The 16,721-nt window shown below is 40.8% G+C and overlaps 1 protein-coding gene across 1 annotated transcript in view; it reads right to left on the bottom strand.

Annotated features, from left to right (window-relative positions):
* LOC138918352 (phosphatidylinositol 3,4,5-trisphosphate 3-phosphatase TPTE2-like) overlaps nt 1-16,721 on the bottom strand; it is a 367,155-nt gene that overhangs the window by 231,963 nt on the left and 118,471 nt on the right. Inside the window, exons 31-35 of the mRNA XM_070239587.1 lie at nt 14,799-14,904; nt 9,891-9,982; nt 7,072-7,167; nt 5,019-5,086; nt 3,174-3,435 (exon numbers count right to left, since the gene is read on the bottom strand). Of these exons, the coding sequence (XP_070095688.1) occupies nt 3,324-3,435; nt 5,019-5,086; nt 7,072-7,167; nt 9,891-9,982; nt 14,799-14,904 (474 nt within the window). The 3' untranslated portion in view covers nt 3,174-3,323. Of the gene's footprint in view, nt 3,436-5,018; nt 5,087-7,071; nt 7,168-9,890; nt 9,983-14,798; nt 14,905-16,721 lie in introns of the transcript that reaches the window.

Here is a 16,721-nt window from a genome sequence, read left to right as displayed (position 1 = left end):
GAGACTGAAAGCAGGCAGCCTGACAATGTTAATAGTAGTCCATACCAGGTGTGTCTGTCCCTGTTGGCAGAATGTAAATAATTTTTCTACCTTGCTTTTCTCTCCATACTTAAATGGTCAGTAGCTACTGAGGGGAGCCTCATCTCAGCAGTCTTGGCTTGAAGCGAAGTAGAAAATGGGACTGGCTTCCAGCAGGAAGTGAAGTGCTTCAGAGTCTGTGGTCCCCCTGCCCGGCGCCTGTGGGTTGTCTGGGGGTTAGCCCTGTCGGCAGCAGACCCTCTCATGTTGTCCTTTAAGGATTGAACTAAGTGTCTTCAGTAGAAGCCGTCTGAGGCAAGGAAGAGTGAGTGGGAGTAAGGAATGGAAACCAAAGTCAGGAGAATTTTTTTTTTCATTCTGTTTGCTTAATTCATGGTTCAGTATTTGGGTACAATTTGTACCATTTCAGATTTGTACTCCAGACAAAAATATAGTAACTTGAAATATTGTGTTTAAAGAAATTCTATTGTTCTATCATCATTAAATTATTTACCTAATATTTGAGCATGTGATGAGTTGTTTTGTTTAAGTACTTTATATCCATGCAAAGAACTAAGTGACGGTGATGTTTGAGGCGTGTTTAGTAATATTCCGAGGTGGTGGTTTTCTTGCAACAAGCATTGGTTTTTGTCAGCAAGATTCCTGATGTAAAATTATTTCACTGTAGGTAAATGGACCAAAATACACACTTTTTATATACACTGGCGGTATGAAACTTGGCTCTCTGGAATCACTCCCCCTGCACCAGGCTGTGGATGGGACGGGACTGATTTGGCAGGATGCCATTCTATCTTTTAAAATAGTTAAACTTCTTGCTATTAAGTTTTGGATAATTCTATTTCAGATTAGTAAATTCTGTTTAAGAAAACCAGTATTATTCTGATGTATTATGATGGAAGTTTCTTGCATTGGTCAAAGAACGCTTCACACTGGGTTTGAAGAAAGCAATACCCAAGAGGCCCTAAACCAGTTCTTGTTAGGTGAGCAAAAGCAGGGGAGTGTGGTGACTCAGAATTGCCAGAAATCTTGATGCATTTTGGAGGATTAGGGGAGAGAAACCCCAACTGTAGTCCCCTTTATTTCTAAAAGCAAGGTTCTTAAAAACTGCGCTTTCCTTCCCTTGTTGTTGGCAGTATTGAGAAAGGTGACTGGCTCGGTTGAAGAGTGAGGTCGCAGTTTTTCCCCATTCCCCTAAGCCCGCCGCCGCCTCTGCCCTCCGTGGGTTGTTGCTCCAGGAATTTTAAAGGAAACCGTACCACGTATTCTGCCACAACACGTTTCTGTCACACAAATACAGGGAATAAAGTAGTCATAACGTGGAAGCAACTTGAAAGCATGTTCCTCCAAGACCTCTTCCTCCAAGGGGAGCCCGATTAGGGGAGTAAAATGACAACTTCTGTCAGAAAAGCAGACAGCCTTCAGCTAGGCTGCTGCACCTGTAGCTGGGACCCTTTGTGGGCTATTTTGAGGGGAAAAAAGAGCACCATAACCAGGCAGCCTGCCAGGATTGCACGGCTTTCTGTGCCACCATGATGCCCAGCGGCTCAGAGCTCTACTCCCATCTGTGCCGCTCTGCCACCACCAGCCCTTCTCTAAAGTACGGCTCTAGGTCCCCATTAAAAAAGATACCTACGGTGGCAACTGCCAGATAGTCTGAGCTGCCAACCTGGGTGGTGAGTGGTTAGCATGCCGGTTACGAAGTTGCTTAGTTGGAGTGGTCTGTCCCAAACCCTATTTTTTCCCCACGAACTTCTTTTTTTTTTTTTTAGTGTGCTTTTTGCCAAGCACAAGGTTTTCAGGAATGAGTACACTGTTTTAGCAGAGGCACCGGTTCTTATCAGTTGCTACCTCTCACTTCTTGATAAATTCAACTTGGTCTAGACTGTTGAGAGCCTTGCCAATAAAAGGAAAATCACTCAAGGATAATTTAAATAAAGCCAAAATAGAACTGTTTTCAAGGACAATTATGGCCCTGAGATAAAGTTGCAGTGAAGGTACTTAGAATAAAATAGCACCCAGTACCAATGAGAATATGATTTCCGGTGGACACAGGGCTAGCGTGTGTTTATGACAGAAAGGTGACCTTGCCTCGCAGTTCCACATCACCCGAGTGAAGTCGGTTGTGAGTAGGGGTGGGTTGTAAAATAATCTAGATTTCTCCAGGCAAATATTTCCTTCGGCTTCACTTATGATGTTACACAAAAGCAAAAGTTACTGAGATTCTTTATCCTTCATGTTTACCAAGATTCTGTTAGCCTCCCCGACATCTGTGCCTGTAGAATTAAAGGAAGCTCGTCACTCTGTGCGGTGCTTGGGGCAAGAGAGAAGTGCGTGTTGGGGGTGGGGGACTGCTTGTGGAATGGTTCTTGGGGTTTGAAACAGTCTTTGCTGCCAATGTGATGTTTGCTAACAGACAGTTTGTAAATCAAGTGGAGGAAGAAAATAGGGATTGCCTTTCTAATAAACCTGAAATTACAAATGTGAAAGCAGGGAATACATACTTGTTCAAAAATATATAAGTAAATGAAATAAACCCACAGTATTGGGGAGAATCGCATTTTTAAAATATCTCGATTATTTTGATATGAAAGTTTTATTTCAAAGTTCTTAAAAGTGGTAACTTTTAATGTTCCTGTTAGTGCTGTTGAGTCAATTCCGACTCCCAGCGACCCTGTGGACAGCAGAGCAGAACCCTGCCCGGTCTTTTTGTACCATCCTCTCGCCTTCCAGCGCTCTATCAGACAATTCTCCGCTGCTCTTCACAGGGCTTTCATGGCCAATTTTTTTGGAAGTGGGTGGCCAGGCCCTTCTTTCTAGTCTGTCTTAGTCTGGAGTCTCTGCTGAAACCTGTCCTCCATGGGTGACCCTTCTGGTATTTGAAAAACTGGTGGCACAGCTTTCAGCATCACAGAAACATGCAGCTGCCACAGTATGACAACCGACAGATGGGGTGGTGTGGTTCCCTGACCAGGAAAAGAACCCAGGCCACAGTGGTGAGCACGCTGAATCTTAACCACTAACCCCCAGGGCTGGCGAGTGTTCCTGTGTACTGTGTTCCAAATTTATCTCAATACAGATGAAAACTATGTGTGAAGTATATTCCTTCAAAGAAGAAAAAAAAACTGCCACTGACATTTTACCTTTTATATTTTTAATAGATTTCTTAACACATGTACATATATGTAAATGAAAGTATACTGTCAAAGAGACAGGTTTTTAAGATGTCAACGTGCAGTAGGGATTGAAAAGACGTGATTCTATCCTGGAAAGGACACTGTGCTCAGTCAGACATTAGTTCTGGCTTTAAAATATATCTCGACTGCAAACTTTGGACCATAAATTTTCCATGTCTTCTGTTTATGGGGATTATCCAGTTCGCTTCTTGAAAGATAAAGCCTAGAATAGAAAAAAAATCATTACGTTTAATTTTGGGCTAAGAGGAAAGCCATGCAGCTGGGCCCGCTTGTTAGAGCTTTAGAAGAGACCTGGCCACGGTTAGGCTCAGCCCCTTCTCAGAGCCCGTCCTCCCACCTTCTCTAGGGAGACGCAAAGTATCTTAATCCTCAGTAACACAGCAGTAACAACATGTCGTCGATTCTTTTAACATTGCCTGTAATGGAGTTAATGACATCTGGGTTTAATAAAATATGTTTCTATATGGGACAAATCAGCCAGAGAGACTCGATGTGTATTAAAACAGAGTAATAAAATACTGAGTGTCTTTTAAATGATGAAGCTGGCATTTTCAGCTGATTAAGAATCTTGTAACTAATAAAAACAGCTTTACTAGGTAGTATGGAAATTTAAATGTTAAATCTTTAGAAACACATAAGTGAGGAGAAAAGTCATCTAATTTGTTGCCTCTCCTATATGATTATGGTGTTTTAAAGGAAAAAACTGTTCTTAGCAAGAACCACTTTTCAGGAGTAGCATCAAGTGACGTTCTGCCCAGATGTCTATATGAGGGACTTTGTTCCTGTTAGGAATCAAAGTTTATTGTTTGCAAACATCTAGGGAAAAAATTGCTAGAAATTTTCCATTAAATCCAAACTTCAGTCTATCAGAACCCGTTAAATGTGTGTCATTGTAAGTGTGTAGGCTGGATGTTCAGTTCAGTGTTGCCTCACTGGACTTGTGTGATTAGATGTAGTTCAGGGTTGAAGGAAAGGCTAGGCTTGCATGTAGTGAGAACTATCAATTCATGCCACGTACAGTCACAACCACTTCTTCAAAACTCACCTGCACAAGGTTTTCATTATTACTTTCCTTTTGTATTTCATGGTATGCTGATACCTACCAATGATCTGAAATTTTCAGCACCACAAAACATACTCTTTAAAGTGAAGAACTTATAGACTCAGGAATGAGTTTCCAGATATGGTAGAAGATTCTTTGGAATAATAATCTTCAAATCAATTAATTTTTAAAAAAGCTTTCCCAATTTAGTTATTAGAAAATCATTTTAAATGGGAGACTATTAATGATTTTTTTTAGCTGTCTTTATGGTACTTATTGTGTCTTATAACTTCTGCCATTGATATAAATGAGTCAATCAGCTTTTAAAACTAGCTGAAGCCTTGCTAGATGATGCCTTCTTTTGGAAGAGAATTTGGTGGTGGCCGGTCATCAGTAAATCAACACATACTGAGGACCTGCCATATTCGAGGTATTGAGCAGACTCATATTAAACTTCCATGGGAGGGATTTACCACCACACCCGAGATCTGATTAGAATACATTTTAACTTATAATGCAGTCCTATGGTATAGACCTTGAGGATGATGCAACAGGGGGTCTCAAGAATAACCATATTTTTTAAATACTCAGATTAAGATGAGTAAGGCAATGAAGAGTGGTGACTAGAGGACTTTTTGGTTTCTATAAATTGAGCTTAGGGTAATCAGCAAAAGACTTGCCATTTCACCTTACACATACATTGAAGATGAAGGCATTTCTACTGGATTATATCATAGCCATACCTGTTTTTCATGAATGATGTATGAAACCAGAAGAAAAACGGGCATTTGTCATAGTACTTAGGAATATTCTAAAAAGACATGGTTTAAAAATAAAAGGTTATTTTTCATAGTAAAATTGATACCAAGAACTAATCATTCCAAAGTGATTAAAATTCCTTCCTTTATTCATGTTTATCAGACAATTGTAGCCATTAAATATGCAGCACTTACAGTCTTTAACATTACACTTAACACGCAAAGGAGAAGGCTTTAAGAGGCGGCTCTTTTTTTTTTTTTTTTGAGGAAGATCAGCCCTGAGCTAACATCCGCCACCAATCCTCCTCTTTTTGCTGAGGAAGACTGGCCCTGAGCTAACATCTGTGCCCATCTTCCTCTACTTTATATGCAGGACCCCTACCACAGCATGGCTTGTCAAGCGGTGCCATGTCCGCACCCGGGATCCAAACCGGTGAACCCTGGGCCGTCCAAGCGGAACGTACGAACTTAACTGCTGCGCCACTGGGCCGGCCCGAGACTGCTGTTCTTTTGCTGTTTCTACCAAAAATTTCAAGGAAATCTATTTTTTCCGTGATAGGTATTTATAAATGTAGACAGTGGTCTTTTAATCTGGTTTAGATAGTGCTAAACAGAATCTACTAAGGATCTATGATTATTTATGCCCAAATATATTGTCCATTTCTACAAGGAGCAGCTGCATTGGATAATTAACCGTCATTATTGATGATGATAAAAATACCTAAATTTTTTGAAAGTGCTTTCATCTCATGGCCCTGGAAAATCACAAAGGCCAGGTATTACTAATGTCCCCTGGGTCAATGCCGTTACACCAGTGCTTCTGCTTGGTGTACAGACCACTGATAGAGAATTCAAACTGGTCCATTATTCAAGGGGTAACCATCCACTGTGGGAGCAATCCAGGTCACTTGCTTCAACATATTTACCATTTCAGTACTTAACAGATTCTCTCCCAACAGGGAGCAAGCAGCAGCTGAAGGAAGGCACAGGAAATAAGTTTTAAATTGATCAGCATATTTACTTATTGGCAGTTCTCTTTGGTGATTTAATAGGAAGGTGAAACTACTGAGGCTTAGACATTTGTTATATACAGAATAATACACATTTTTTTTGAGGAAGATTAGCTCTGAGCTAACATCTACTGCCAATCCTCCTCTTTTTGCTGAGGAACTGGCCCTGAGCTAACATCCGTGCCCATCTTCCTCTACTTTATATGTGGGACGGCAGCCACAGCAGGGCTTGCTGAGCGGTGCCATGTCCGCACCCGGAATCCGACGGTGAACACCGGGCCGCCGAAGCAGAACGTGCGAACTTAACTGCTGCACCACCAGGCTGGCCCTACTCACACATTTTATGACTATCAATATAAACTATATACATGATATTCAGAGTAATGACAATGGCAGACGTTCAGTTTTTCATAAAGTAAATATTAGATTAAAACTACCATTTACAATGTATTGTAAATCAATTCAGAGGAAAATAAAATCTCCCTCGCTTTAAAGTATTTTGTAAATTATGGGGAGTGATAATTTTTTTTTTTTTTTTAGTTTGGCAGAAGCTAGTGTTATTTTTTAATTTTTTTAATTTTTATTTTTTTCGGATGTACATCATATTTCAAATTCTGTATACATTACATCATGTTCACCACCCGAACACTAATTATAGTGCATCCCCTTGGGGAGCGATGTATTTTAAAGATACAAAACAAAAATGTGATCACTGCTATAGAGTAAAACATACCTTTGTTGTTTTAACATCTTGGTTTTTGTATTTTTTTCTTATTTGAAAGTTAATCCATGCAAATTGTATAGAATTTAGAAAAAACAAATGAGCAAGAGAATTTTAAAATTACATATGCTTTTCTTTTAAAAAAAAATTATAGATCTGACTTGTTGCTTTTCTTTTCTCCCTCTCCCTGGCTAGGGATTGACATCTCCTATCATCTCCCTTGTTGGGAATTGCAGCAAAGGAAATCCCAAACCAGAATCAAAGACCAGACAAGAATAATGGCATAGGTTGTTTCTTGATTACTCACGGAGGAAGAGAAAAATTGCACTTTCACGTCATCATACAGAGGTGGACAATTAACTGGAGTGATTATCACTCTGTCTGTTTCCACATCATGATGTATCTGTGAATGAATACATGGAGTTCAGAACTATACACCTAGCTAATAATGAGATAATGAGTAGAACAGTGAAGTTCACGTTCACTTATTGAGGCTTGCTATATTTATTGAGTACTCTTGGTCTCATAGCCCAATCACATGTATATCTACACGTTAATCATTATTTCTATAAAGTTGCAATACTGTTGTTTACATTTTTGAAAGGCCAACATATCTGAGGGTTATGGTGGGGCACTGTTGAAAAGCAAGTATTCAATTTTCTATTAGAGGTTTACCAAGTAAACTTTACTGTTGAATGTGTGTCACTCAATTTTCATATATTAGGAACATGCTAAGAAGCTCAATTTTAAAGTTGATATTCACATTCAAAAAGCAATGCATAATTGGTCACGTTCTATCCAAAATGTTGTGATTGCTGATGGGATCATAGGCCTTGTTCCTAGCAGACTGCTGGATGGAGTGGCCAAAGATATGTCAAGTTTCTGGAATGAGCAACTTTGAAGCTATACTGAATATTTCTGTTATTGCTTCATCCTTGTATAATAGTGGCACCACAGTGAGAAAGGTCTATACTAGACCTTGTGAAAAATACAGAAGAAGGTGCAGACTCAGTTGATGCTTCAGGGAGCTATACACATAAGGAACAATAGTAGCATGGCATATAATGACGTGTCAAGTTGTATGATGAAGACTGAGTGTGCTGTTGTGTGCTTCAGGGGAGGTTAACCAGAGGTATAGAATGAGAAAGCTTCACTAAGGCGGTAGAAATTGAGTTGGGCATGGAAGGACTTGTATAAATGAAGAAGAGCATTGAAAAGATAATCCAGTTCAGGCAGGAGGCAGCTGGGGGTGGGGGATGGGGCCAGAAAGGGGAAGGGGGAGGAAAGACCAACAAAAACATGAATCAGACATTATTGTGTTCCAAAGGCCAAAGGGGACCCAGTCTACTTGGAGTGGAGACTGCAGGTCAAGTTATGATGGAAATAAGCTCAGGTATGATAGGGCTGTATCTTGAGAGTTGAAGAGCCAGGGAAATAAGAAGGAAGTTGTTGAAGAATATGGTGGGGCATTTCCTTTGTGACAAAGTGGCCTGATAATTATCACATATAACATTTATTTAGTGATTAATAGCTCACAAAGCAACTTCAACTATATTATGTAATTTAATCCTCACAACACTTGAGATGTAATCTTTATTTTACAGATAAGAATACTGAGCCAAATATAGTAACTGGCTTTGACCATGGGCACTCAGTTTGTCTTCTGCTCTACCTATAAGCTTTTCACAATGAGAGCAGTATTTCAGGATGCATATTGCAGGATCCTATATACTGCATTATAAGGAGAAAGAAAAGGTAAGGAGATGATTGTAGAAATCTAGGCGTGAGCAAATGAGGTCCTAGACTAGGTGGTAGCAATGGGAACAGAAAGGAAGGGAGAGAGTGAAGAGAGATTTCAAAGGTATAATCAGCGGGAATTGGTGACTAACTGAATATAGGGGGCCAAGGCAAAGAGAGAACCAAAGATAATACCAAATTTGAAGGCCTGAGCGAGAGAATGCTGGTGTCATTTGCAGAAGCAGAGGAAAAGCTCATTTGATAACTACGGATCGACAAATGTGTTTGAATTGTTAGGGCAGAGACTGTCCATGTTGTAGCTCCAGTATCTATCACACAGTGGGTGCTCATAAATATATTGAGTGAATGAAAGAAAAAAATTATAGTTTAAGCCAGGGGGATGGATGAACAGAACCAATAATAGAGTATGTGTGGAGAGAAGAGCAGAAAGCCAAGGATCAGGCCTCGGTGAGTGCCCTCAGTTGGGAGGGGGGCACAAAAAGAAGGGAAAGGAGTGCTGTTGGAGAGGTAATAGTAGAACTAGAGACAAAAGCCTGAGAGAGAATTTTAAAAGTTAATTTTTCTTAGACCCATTAAGGAAGCTTGCTTATTGCTTCAGAAAAGGTCCATAGTCTTAGGCATTTCTCCAACATGTAAGAAAACATTGACTACCAGCTCCCATTGCTTTGGGTAAAGAGATTCCTCTTGCATTGTTTCTCACAGAGCAGTTCCATGGGACATCTGAGTTAGAATGACTTGGGACATCACTAAGTCTAGAGATTCCTGGGCCCCATTCCAAATTTCCTGAATTATACTTTTGGGGTGCAACCTAGGAATCTGCATCTTACAAGCTCCTAGGTGATTTTCATGCACACTAAAATTTCACAATCAGTGCCATCCAATAAAAGGACCATGAGGCAGCATACCACAAAGCACAACCAGAAGGATCTACAACTAGAATATACACCTACGTACTGGCAGGGGGTGGGGGAGAGGCCTTTGGGGAGAAGAAGAAGAAAAATCAAATAAGATTGGCAACAGATATTAACTCAGGTGCGAATCTTAAAAAAACAAAAACAAAAACAAAAGGATTCCTTTAAAAAGAAAAAATACTCTGGTAGATTCCTGGGAAACTGCTTGACATTTATGGAAAAATGAAAGACAATGCAACACTCTGAACTGAAAATATATTCTGGAAAATGCCCTGAAAAAACTAGTTTGAACAGTGAGTTTAATTTAGCTCTGACTAGGGACACTCAGTCGGATGGTAACCAGAAAGCAACTTGGCCTCTCTTTGTGGTGAGCACTGGTCTGGGGAGGTCAAGATGCTGATTTGACATTGAGATTGAGACAAATACCAGAATTTTCAGTTCACGTGCTTTCTCTTACCCTACAGTTCTTGGAAGCAGAACAGACAAAGACAATCCTTTTGCGCATTATTATTTGTACTTTCAGATCACGTCCATTTCCGTTTCCAACACCTGAATGAAATTAAAAAGTTAGGCTGGTTAGAGCAAAGATCAAAATGTCTCCCCAATTAAAATTATGGATTAAAACGAGAAAAGATTATCCCAGCTAACAACGTGTCAATATAGAAACATTTGGGACATGCATAGATTTTGTCTTTGAAGGACAAGGCTTTAAGCCCAAATCTGTCTCCTAAAGCAGACGTTATAAGGCTGGAGAAAAATAAAAAGTCATATAGGTCAGCTTCTAAGACTTAGAATCTCATCTTTTCATCTTTCTAAGAAAAAAAAATAGAAAAGGTGACTTGCAACCTTCCTTGTTAATGTGTTTCTTTCTTCAGACTTCTAATCATGATGTTTCTTAACAAATTTAAGTCCAGTTCCTAGCGCAGTCTCTGAAAATATCGAATAGCTGGATCCAAACATTTCTACGGTGCTCAGGATGTATTTACAGACAGATGGTTTCTTGCTCCTTTTTCAATTCCAATGGCCCACTTCCCTTAGCATTTCCTCAAAGGGCTGGTTTCTCAAGCCTCCAATTAATTTTTATTGTTTTCCTTTCAACCCTGCATATTTCACTTAAATATGCATGGAACTAAAGGTACAAAACTAAAATATTCAAATAAAGTCATATACTAATCATTCTTTTTTTTTTTTTCCAAGGAAGATTAGCCCTGAGCTAACTACTGCCAGTCCTCCTCTTTTTTGCTGAGGAACGCTGGTCCTGAGCTAACATGCATGCCCATCTTCCTCTACTTTATATGTGGGACGCCTACCACAGCATGGCGTGCCAAGCGGTGCCATGTCCGCACCCAGGATCCGAACCGGCGAACCCTGGGCCGCTAAGAAGCGGAACATGTGCACTTAACTGCTGTGCCACCAGGCCCCCCATATACTAATCATTCTTGATTGTTCATCTTATATTATGTTTGTGTTGCTTTCTCTAATACCGTTTTTTTTTCATGTTTTTTTATAGCCTTTTTTTTTTTTAAGATTTTGTTTTTTTCCTTTTTCTCCCCAAAGCCCCCCGGTACATAGTTGTATATTCTTTGTTGTGGGTCCTTCTAGTTGTGGCATGTGGGACGCCGCCTCAGCGTGGTTTGATGAGCAGTGCCATGTCCATGCCCAGGATTCAGACCAACGAAACCCTGGGCCGCCTTGCAGCGGAGCATGCGAAGTTAACCACTCGGCCACGGGGCCAGCCCCAAATACTGTATTATTGATTTGTCATTAGGAATCATGGTTTCTTTGCCTCAGCTCCCTCTGTCCTATTCCAGTTGCAAATCTTCTTCCTACTGATGTCTACCAGAGATCAGTAAAATGTAGAACTAAACTAAGTCAAATGCTTATCACATGACAAGAAAAGGGCATTGATTTATAAGCTTAAATTAATTCTCACACCTTTAAAATTTTTTAAATAATTGAAGTATACTTACATGACTTAAAAATAAAAGGTAAAACAGATGAAGTGAAAAGTCTCTGTCTCACCCATCTTCCCGTTTAGTTCTCCAGCCCCAAATAGATAATCACTACTATTAGTTTCTTGCTTTTCATGCATACATAATCAAATATGAATATATATTCTCCCAGAGAATTTTATATGTGTACACACACACAAATATGAATACACATTACTGCCCCCTTTTGTCTTACAGAAATTGTTGCATACCATAGTACTGTCCTGTACCTTGCATTTTTTTAACACACATTAAAAATTTTATTTAACTCCTTAATTAATAAGGAACCAGTAAAATGTTACAGCTGGTTCAAAGTACTGCACATTTATAGGCAAATAAGGAATGATGAATTTACAGATATAAAACTGTCAACAATCAATCACTTTTCACTGAACACAACTAATTTGCATTTCTATGTACAAAACTTATTTGCATTATTATCAGTTTTCTACAACTTACAGAGTTGTAGAATAGCTTAAAGACCATGAGAGGTGGAGGGAACCACGGAAGGGCACCCTAGACAAGATACTGCCTGTTTCAAAGTCTTCCACACTTTTTCCTGACAGTCTCCCATCCCCTTTCTGTTGTGATCAAAACAATCTGAAAGGAAGATTATTATTCCAAAAGAAGGCTGGTGTCATTAGGTTTGGCCTGATGATTTACATGGTGCAGCAAGAATTTTAACTTCCCTCAGAGGCCTTCTTAAGTAGGCCCCACAAGCCTAGACCCACATTGTACTGAACAGCTGCTAAGGTCACAACTTTCTATCTGGAAGTCTTCATGAGGAATCTCAAATTGGACTTTTAAAATCCTCTATTTTATGTTAGCCCGAGATTAGGAAACCAAATGCATGAAATTCTCCATTTTTCACCTGCAGTACTTAAAAATTTGGGTTAGTTCCTCTGTTCACCACATCTGCACCTTATGGTTTTACTAAATGTCTCCACAGAGTTGAAATAAAATTCAAAATATTAAGAGAGAGGTCACAGTCTTAGGATACAATATCAGACTGGAACAACATATGAAATTCTAGAACTTATTAAAAACATTTCTAAGCTTAGGATTTTGAGAAACTAATCTTATTCTCATTGTTCATATTAGAGAAATGCATTAAAACTCCATTAAACTAGGAGGCCGCCCCGTGGCCGGGCAGTTCAGTCCGCGCACTCCGCTGCCGCAGCCCAGGGTTTCGCTGGTTCAGATCCTGGGTGTGGACATGGCACTGCTCGTCAGGCCACGTTGAGGCGGCGTCCCACATGCCACAACTAGAAGGATGTGCAACGAAGATATATAGCTGTCTACCGGGGGGATTGGGGAAGATAAAGCAGAAAAAAAAAAAAAGATTGGCAACAGCTCAGGTGCCGATCTTTAAAAAAACTCCATTAGACTAAATGCGTGTTTGCCTGTTTTGAATAGTTTAATACTCACAGAAGTTTGTATAGATACTGTTATTCCCATTGTTAACAAAGAGGAAACTGAGGCAGAGTGTGCACTCAGGTACCATACAGGCTCTCACACCATCCAGTTGGTCTATAGTTGGGTTTAAATTTCTTAGAGGAAGAAACTGCTCCAACAGCCAACTGTGTTGCCTCTCACTCTGTGGAATAAAGCAGCCTTGCAGTCTAGTGTGCAGGGCCCCACTGAGTGTGGGAAGGAAGGGGAGCAAAGCACTTCTGACCTCTACTGGGCAGCCTCCTGCTAGAACAGGCTGTGTTTCTAGGCTTTGCCTGCATGATGCTTGCTTGAAAATCTAGACCAAAATTTCCCACAGAAACAATGCTACTAGGTTGAAGTTAGTTTCAGAAGCCAGAAACCTACATAATCTGTTTGTGGTAATCCACCAAAATTCCTCACCACCACCTCTTGGTGATGGTGATATGGGTGGGTGTGTGTGCATGGAGGAGGTATGTAAATAATTTGAAAAAAGCATTTTATATTTTAACAACTGTAATCTATCTTTTCAACTATGTAGTTTATATATATTTATTTAAAGATTCTTTTATTTGTAAATGATTGGATGAAATGTTAAAAAAATAAATATCTAGATCTTACTTTGTGTGACTCTTCAGAAGGCTGAAAACACTAGGCTGTCTGGGTGGATACCAATGCTCTGGCACCATTCCACCCATGAGAGGTCCAGCACTCAGCACCTCCTCATGGTCTACAATCTGGCTGTTGCTTTAGGGATCAGAAGCCTCACCCCCTGCTGCACCTCTGGCAGTGAGAGTGAGGCCCTATCCCCTTTCTGCTGAGACATCCCTGCCTTCCCACCTCCTGGAGGTGAGCTGTGCAGGAAAGAGAGGTGAGTGATGGAGAAATAGAGACATGGGACTTGAGGCCAGTTCCTCTCCCTTCCTTCCTTTCTTTTCTTTCTCAAGGCCCAGAGATGGACGATCTGACCAATTTTCCTGCCTCCCTGGGTGGTGGTGGATCCCAGTCTCTCTCCATCATTCTTGAAGCAGGCAAACATCAATTCTTTTGAAGCTTATAAGGATTTTTACTCCTGGTAATAATCAGTAACAGTTGGGGCGTTGAAAGACACCCCATACAGCCCAGGTTTCTCTCAACCCTTTCCAGGCTCATGTGGATTCAGGTAGGGAAGATCTAAGCACTGTCCCCTCAAGAAGCTTTCCCTGACCCCCAGGCTGGGTGGGGCCCAGACTCTGTGTGCTCCCAACACTGTGGTCAGCTCTTTATCTTCGTACTCATTCCGCCCCTCTGCTAACCACCCAGCGACTCCTTAAGGGCAGAGAAACACTAGCATGGGGCTGGCCCAAAGCAGGTATTCGGTAGTTATTTGTAAAAAGAATTTGTGGCAACAAAATTCATTTGCTGTTTGGGCATTTAAGACATCTTGATGGAGCTGCTGAGAGTGAGGGGGCTACAGGTGGAGGAGGGAGGGCAAAAGGAGAGACCAGGGTGGTGAGAAAACAAAGGGTCTCTGAAAGGAGTAGGTGAGAAAATGGTAGAGATGCTGCTGCCAAGACCATCCCTGAACTAGAGGTGGGTATGAGAGAGAAGTGGTCTCCAGGGCTCACAGGCCCTTCCTCTCTTTTGCATCAGAGGTTCCACTCTGAAAAGTCCACCTGGGCTGAGACCAGAGCAGCAATAAGAACAAGAGAAAAGGGAAGGGGATGGACCCCCCAAAGTGGTGATGGGAGAGGAACGGAGAAGATGTCTAAGGGTTGCTAATATGACCACAGCACTGCTAGGCCAATAGGAAATTCCAGGGGGAGGGGTTCATATGTGAGGATACATAAAAAGGCAACTGTGAGTTGGGATTGTCTGTTTTATATAACCGTAAGGGAAACTCTCTCGAATAGTAAGAACACTGGCCTTCCTGCCCAATTTTCCAATTATACTAAAGCACTTACCATGAATTGAATGAACAATAATTTTTTTTATCATAAGTATCCTTCTTGGAGGAAGATTCATATTGTAGATATTTTTCACAGCTGCAAAGTATCCAACATACCTATTCTGCAAAACAACAGAAGCCTCAGTTTAAGTGGAGATGAAAAGTCTAAAGTCAGCATTCCTGATTTTTTTTCTATACATAGAACTTGTTAAGGAGAGTAATTAATTAAGGAAACATTTATTGGATGACATTATATGAATCTACATACATGCCATTATAGGCGTTTTTATATATGTTGCCTCATGACTGAATATCTACCTTAAAAAAAGATACTGAACTAAGTGCTGTGGGGAAGGAACAAGAAAGGAGCCAGGTGTTGCTTATAGGCTGCTATGATTGAGAGGTTGACCAACCAGAACCAACAAAGCAGTTTCAACAACATTACAGTGAGATGCAGCTAACTGCAACTGTGAAAAAGGTCGATCCAAGGGTAGAAGCTTGACTGTGACGGAGTTAAAGGAAGGCTTGTGGTTTGGTGGAGAGTCGCCTCCTAGGCATGAGAGAACTGCAGATGTGAAAACTCAAGAGGAAGACTTCTCTAGGCCAGTGGTAGATACATATTCTTCTCTCGTTCCTTCACTTTGCATTTCCCCAATTCTATTTTCAAGGAAGCCCTGTCCTTTTTAGTCTAGTTCTTCTCCTGTGGCAGGCTGCTCACAAGGGCTCTCTCCTTGAATCTTTCTTCAAGAAGCTGAAGAGTTCAGGTACTGAATCAACTGGACTTAAAAGTTCGCGGACTCTTCTGCACCCAATGAGAAGTGTTAAATTAACTGCCATACTTTGCATTGGAAAGGGCCAGTCAAGGGAAGCGCTCTTGCAATTTCTTAACTCAGAGGTGGATGAAATGTAGTCTGTAGAATGGCCCACAATGCAGGGTCAGAATTTGATGGTATCTGAGAATTACCTCCCCACATGGAGGGAACTCTGTCCTGGGGCTTTGCCAACACAGCTCAGAAACCTGGGGCCGGGTCCTTGTATTGCTCTCCCAGTGAATCAGAAAAGATTCAGTTGTAGCCTAGGGAGTGCCAGTTCTGGACCAAAGTTAGAGAAACTGTGCATGACTACAGAAGAAATGGGGAAGGGAATCTGTACAGCGAGAGTCCTTGAAGGAGTTGCATCTAGCGTCCCCTTGGCTTCTGCCACTAGATTCTTGATCTTTCATTAAAGGATGTAACCCATCATGGCCCTAAAGCTGCTCTTACTCTCACTCTTCCTTCTCCTTCAGCCTAAAACAACAGGGTTTGTAACAGAAGTTAATAAGACAAGCATCTATTTAGTAAGCATTCACTACAAACAAAGGAGATACTATAAGAGGTGCTTTGGGATGCCAAGGTTGGGAAGATGGGTAAGACATGGGCCTTGTCTGCAAAAGGGGCAGAGAAGTCGCCACTTCAAATAGCTAGAGAATAATATAAAGTCACTTAGTCCCTAAAAGAAACACAAAGGGATATAAAAACTGAAAAAGCAAGAGACTACATCAGGCTGGGAAGAGAAAAGGACTCCAGGAAAAAGGGTCCACATGAGCAACAGCATGTGGGTATAAAGTGGTACCAGGCTGAGAAACAGCAAATGGTCCAAATGTGTTAGAGCGTAGGACATGTGAATGTACATTATGGAAGAAATGGTTGGAAAAATAAGATCTTGATGCCAGATTAAAATGTTTATATTTGTTGCCCTTGGCAGAGGGGAGCCATTATGGATTTTGAGCATGGAAATGTCATGATTAGAGCTGGGCTTCAGTAAGTTCAAGTATTACTTTTAGCCTATAGCTTATTACTATCTTTTTTTTTCTTGGGTGTGGCAGAAAAGTATCAGTGGATAAGGCTGAGTTCTTTTTCCCCAAACTAAATTTCTAGAGGCAGCAGTTACTAAATTTCCA

Source organism: Equus caballus, chromosome 17 (assembly GCF_041296265.1).
Source record: "Equus caballus isolate H_3958 breed thoroughbred chromosome 17, TB-T2T, whole genome shotgun sequence".
NCBI classification, from domain to species: domain Eukaryota; kingdom Metazoa; phylum Chordata; class Mammalia; order Perissodactyla; family Equidae; genus Equus; species Equus caballus.
The sequence above is the reverse complement of the archived record's forward strand: the minus strand, read 5'-3'. Positions and strand labels throughout refer to the sequence as shown.